The sequence below is a fragment of the Apaloderma vittatum genome, unplaced genomic scaffold (genome assembly GCF_000703405.1).
Source record: "Apaloderma vittatum isolate BGI_N311 unplaced genomic scaffold, ASM70340v1 scaffold7896, whole genome shotgun sequence".
Classification (NCBI taxonomy): Eukaryota; Metazoa; Chordata; class Aves; order Trogoniformes; family Trogonidae; genus Apaloderma; species Apaloderma vittatum.
Window position 1 is genome coordinate 61,480 of NW_009721176.1, and position 5,029 is coordinate 66,508.

General features: G+C 49.3%; 1 protein-coding gene across 1 annotated transcript in view; it reads left to right on the forward strand.

Annotated features, from left to right (window-relative positions):
* Positions 1 to 4,366, forward strand: part of LOC104275350 (DENN domain-containing protein 1A-like) — a gene marked incomplete at its 5' end in the record, with an annotated part of 65,291 nt that extends 60,925 nt beyond the window's left edge. Inside the window, 5 exon segments of the mRNA XM_009871277.1 lie at positions 101 to 162; positions 165 to 222; positions 1,935 to 2,190; positions 3,064 to 3,434; positions 3,553 to 4,366. Of these exon segments, the coding sequence (XP_009869579.1) occupies positions 101 to 162; positions 165 to 222; positions 1,935 to 2,190; positions 3,064 to 3,434; positions 3,553 to 4,366 (1,561 nt within the window).
* Positions 4,367 to 5,029: the final 663 nt, after the last annotated feature.

Consider the following 5,029-nt stretch of genomic DNA (forward strand, 5'->3'; position numbering starts at 1 on the left):
AGAAATGATTTAGAGCCCGTAAAGCACTTGGTTGCTCTCTGCTCTGGAGCTTTGATTGTGACAACTTGGTAACTTCCTTTTCTCTTCCTGTTTCCCTCAGCCTTGTAAAGCCCATGCGACACTATACGGTCTTCCTCTCTGAGGACTCTTCTGATGATGAATTTCAGAGGATCCTGTCTCTGGCTTCTCTGAAAACTTTTTCTTCTCTGCTCCTTTTGAATGGTCTATCCTTTTTTCTCTCATTGTATTGATTTGGTCTTCAAACACTTGCACTGGTCAGGGTGCCTGCTCTTACGCTTTTGGAGATGCTCCTGCAGTCTCTGTACAGCACTTGATGAATGTTCAGCATTTCTCCCATTTGTTTGTTTTGATTTTTAGCGGCATGCAAAAGCATACTCCTGCATGAAGCACTGCAGCAATGCACAGCTTATGGTTTTACATCGACTCAAGCTCTGTGGGATGCAACCCTTCCACTCGCCCTCTGTTCCAATGTGCTCCTTGTGTTCCTGTCCAAACCTTCTGCCATTCTTCCTTGTGCGGCGCTGACTGTGCTTCTGGGTTGTCCTGTGAGCCTTGTTCCAGTGCAGTTACCGGCTGAATGTCCTCCTTGGGTGCAGCCGCGTTGGGCTGGGCTGGAGAAAGGCAGCCAGTTCGATAGCGGGGTCTCCAGTTGCTAAAATCCGTTGTGAGAGGCAGAAGGAAGGCTCAGCGGCAGACAGGGAGGGGTCGTGACTGCAGGCAGGTGGCCGTGGGGAGGCCCAGGTAGACTCGGCAGCAAAGCACCAGAAAGATGTTTCCACACGCTTGCGGATGGGGTGGAGGAGGCCAGGCCACTGAAATGGTTTGTCTGCAGAATATTCTTCAGGGCTGTTTTTTTGCAGTGTGATCTAACGCTTAGCAGATGAGCACATATTACGTGAGCAACTGAAGATGCGACCAAGATTCGCAAGATCCCCCTCTTCCTAAGGACGTGTCCCATCAGCTGTCTGTCTTGTACTTGCATTATTACTTTCTTGTGTCGCTAGCTGAATGCCTGCTATTTATGCATCGATGAATGAAGCGAGGTGGGCTGCTGATAAATTTGCATGATATAGATATATTATAATAAAATATGGAGAGAGGAGGAGGGTTCTTCCATAGTGTCTATTTCTGCAGGTCTCACAAATATTTTCTTTTAACTGAAACTGCGTTTAAATGCCACAGTAAAACTGGCTGCCAGTCAAATGCCAATCACCATAGAGATGCATGGCACTTCTTGTTATTAATTGGATGCGCATTATGCTGCTCTTCTCTGTACACAGAACCAATATGCAAATCTGCTGGTGTTCATTTTTTTGCTGAGGTATGTGCAAGGAAAGCATCCTGCTAACTCGGCCTTGGCTGTAAATGTAAAATAGGTGTCTCCATAATGGATTGTGTTGTTTCTTGATAAGATGACACCGATGTAATCATTGGAACTCTGCACAGCGTTCCTAGTTATTGCAGGAAAACACTGAATTATGCTCTGTGCTGAGTTAGCTTGAAGCAAGACAATGTAAGTGCCTGCAAAACGCAGAGCCCTTTGCAGCCCACTTGCTCGGGCTCCTCGTGTCGAAGGACTGAGCTCAGTCGCCATGGTCTGCCTGAGGGGAGGGCCTGACTGTCGAAATGCAGAGCTGGCGTCCGGTTGTTCTGGCTCCGAGAGAGCTCCCGCAGCAGCCCGTCTGTCACTGCATGGCCACAGCTTTCCTCTCCGTACTTTCCACTTACGTCTTTTTTCCTTTCTGAAACCCCCTGAGTGCCAAGTCATCTTTGTGTGTCCTCCTGCAATCTACGTTGCATTTTGTCACCAAAAAGCTACTTGTAAAGCCATCCAGCTCCTTAGTAAATACTTGTTTAAAAAAAAAAATCAAATTAGACAGTCATGTGCAACGTGATTTTTATTTCTCTCCTAGGCCTCAGCCATATCGGGCCCTGAAAGAGTCTGACAGTGCTGATGGGGAAGAGGTGGCCAGCCCAGAAAAATCAAAAGAGCCTTTGCCTCCGAGCCCTCTGCTCTCAAGCAAGGCCACAGAAATCAACCTCCTTGAAGATACTTTCTCTAACTTAGACATAGAAACACAGCCTCAGCCGCTCAGCCAAGCCAAGAGCCTGGAAGACCTGCGGACTCCCAAAGAAGAGGCAGATCAGCGATGCACGTTTGATTACCAGGTTTGGGCAGGGTTTCGTGTGTGCTAGGGCTTTGGCACAGCTGCTTGTCTTACATTTCTCCAAGTGACATTTCCATAGTATTGGGTAGATGCATCCATTTTCCAGCTGTTTGTTCGTGCATTTCGAAGTTCATTTCTGAAGTAAGAAATTCTTGGAATGGCACTCGGTTAAAAGTCAGGAACTTTTTCCACTAAAACTACAGCCTTTACTGTTAAAATCAGGACTATTTGTCCTATTCCTCAGAATCTGTTTTGCCTGTTAGTTATCACAGAGTGTGATATTTGAAGCTGATGCTCAGCAGTGAGAATGAACCCCTGGGAATTTCCAGGTCCCCTCCAAAGCGTATGTTTTTTAAATGGCCTTCTTTTAACCTGGCCATTTTGATCTAGGCATCATTTGAACAATCTAGATTGTAGAAGAGAGATTCTCTATGAAGAACTTCACTGAATACATGGAGCTTAGAAAGTGCCAAGCTAAAGCAGCCTCTGAGATCTCCATGTGACACGAAAGAAGAGAATGTCATTTCTACCTTAGAATATTTCATTTGACAGCTTCTTCCACAAAGCAATTAAGGGTTCTCAATTTCTGTACCTTAGATATAGGTACATGCTCCTTACCTGGCTAACAACAGATGCCACAATATGTCAGAGCTGAGCAACTCATTAGAGGCAGAGCTGGAATTAAAACTGCCGAGTCCTGCTTCTGATGTCCTGGCCGTCCTTCCAGGCTGCGTGCTGCTGTCCCTCGCCAGGGTTCCCAGCCTGCGGACAGATCCTCTTCTGCTCAGAGCTCAGCAGCCTCTTGTCACTTTATGCTCTATCTTGTGAGGAGATCCATAGAGGTTAAGTTGTTTTTTTTTTTGCTTTCTTCCAGAGAATGGATCTTGGTGTGTCTGAGAGGAACAGGATTGTGCCAACCATGAAGCTGTCTCACCCTTACAACAAGCTGTGGAGCATGGGTCACGACGACATGGCCATTCCGACCAAGTATTCCCAAAGCTCACCGGAACGGCCCTTGACCGCGCTCAGCAGTGTGCCGCCAATCACGAGACGACCCCGGAGCAGGGACAGCATTCTGACTCCTGCAGAAAAGGATGAGTCAAATCCTGCCATTCAAGGGAACATCACCATTCCTAGGCCACAGGGAAGAAAGACTCCTGAACTGGGGATAACCAGCACCCAGGGCTTCCAAGCATCAGACTCCTCCTGGGCCAGCAGAAATTCTCACCACCCACACTATGGGACGTAGCCATTTGGTTTCAGATCTTATCCCAGAGCCCTTTGGAGTTGGCAGTGTGTCCTTAGACCCTGAAATCCAGCAGTCTGTAAATTATCCATCTCAGCTTTTGTCTGGTGCTTCCAGCACTGCTGAGATGCTCCAGCCTGTCAAAGTGAAGACAGATAACACAGGTAATGAAAGCGACTACCTTCTTAATCTCCTGGACCCGTTAAAAACAGCCAGCTGGCACAGCAGTGGCCCACAGCAAGGTCCCCGCAGCCTGCAGAGCCCAGCCACTCCACCCTCTGCAGCGGCCTTTGGCTCCGTGGCAAGTGACTTTGTGTCCCCTCCAGCTGCACCATTTGTCCAGCCGCTTGGTTACCCTTCCCCGGCACCGCCGCCGTTCTTGCAGCCCTCTCCCAACCCATTTACGCAAACGGTGCCAGGAGCCCTTTCGGTGTCTCTAGTTAGATCCCCGAGGGGCTCTTTTGCCCCCTCTTTAGGTCATGCTTATAGCTCTAGCTTCATAACACCAAATTCTAGCTTCTACCCACCACAAAGACCTCAGGCAAACATTTCAACGCTTTCCATGCCAAACTTGTTTAGCCAGGCCCCAGCCGTGCCACCAGCTAGCTCCTTGCTGCTGCAGAGCCACAGCCCTTCTCCAACGAGCTCTCTACAGCCAGCGTGTTTCAGTGGTCCTTCTAAAACCAGAACATTACAGGTGGGCCAGTCCAGCTCGCAGGTAGATCCCAAACAAGCACTAGCTCTCCTGTCCAGTGAACCCCCTTTGATCCCTTCCAGGCCAGCTAAGGGCTTAGAGTCAGTGTTACTATCCTCAAAATCTGAGGAGACAAAAGATCCATTTGAAGATTTGTTAAGAAAGACAAAGCAGGACGTGTCACCCACACCAGGTAAGGTTGAACAGCTCAGAAAGCGATGGGAAACCTTTGAGTAACACTCCCAGTGGCCTTTTGATGGCCCTTTGCAACTGACAGAGGGGCTTTGGCGGGGTTTTGAGCCAGCATAGAACCAAGCATTTCTTTTCCGGAAGGCTGAGCCAGGATAGCTGCAGGACCATCGCTGTGCTGCGATTCACACGAGTGCTTTTTGCCCAGAGTTCTGAGTCCCCCCCATTGTCCTGGTCCCTGCAACTGCTTCCTCGCTCTCGGCCACCGAAAGCCCCCAGGACTCTTGCACTGACCAAAGCATGAGGCTGGTTGGGTTTGGGCTTTGGGTTGGGTTGGGTTTGGTTTTCCGCACATTGCTTTTCAGACACTGCTACTGATGCAGAAGTTGCTCCTTCCCTTCCATTTCCAGCCCTCAGCACGGGCAGGAGCGTGACCCAGCACGTGGGACTGGGGCTTTTCTCCTGCCCGTGCGAGCGGTGTTCCGTTTTTCTTGCATTACGCACGGAGCTAGAACGCTCTGCGGTCGCACGTAAAGCGCAGCAAACACACACGGATTTGTGGGCTGCACCGCGTTAATCCCCAAGGCTCTCCGTTTGTCCTGTCTTCAAACACAGACATGGGTTTAGGTTACACGATTGGATGAGCTTTTGTTGCAGATTTTTGCTTTCCCTGTCCCAGCACACTGACACTGAGGGGCGACAGGGACAGCT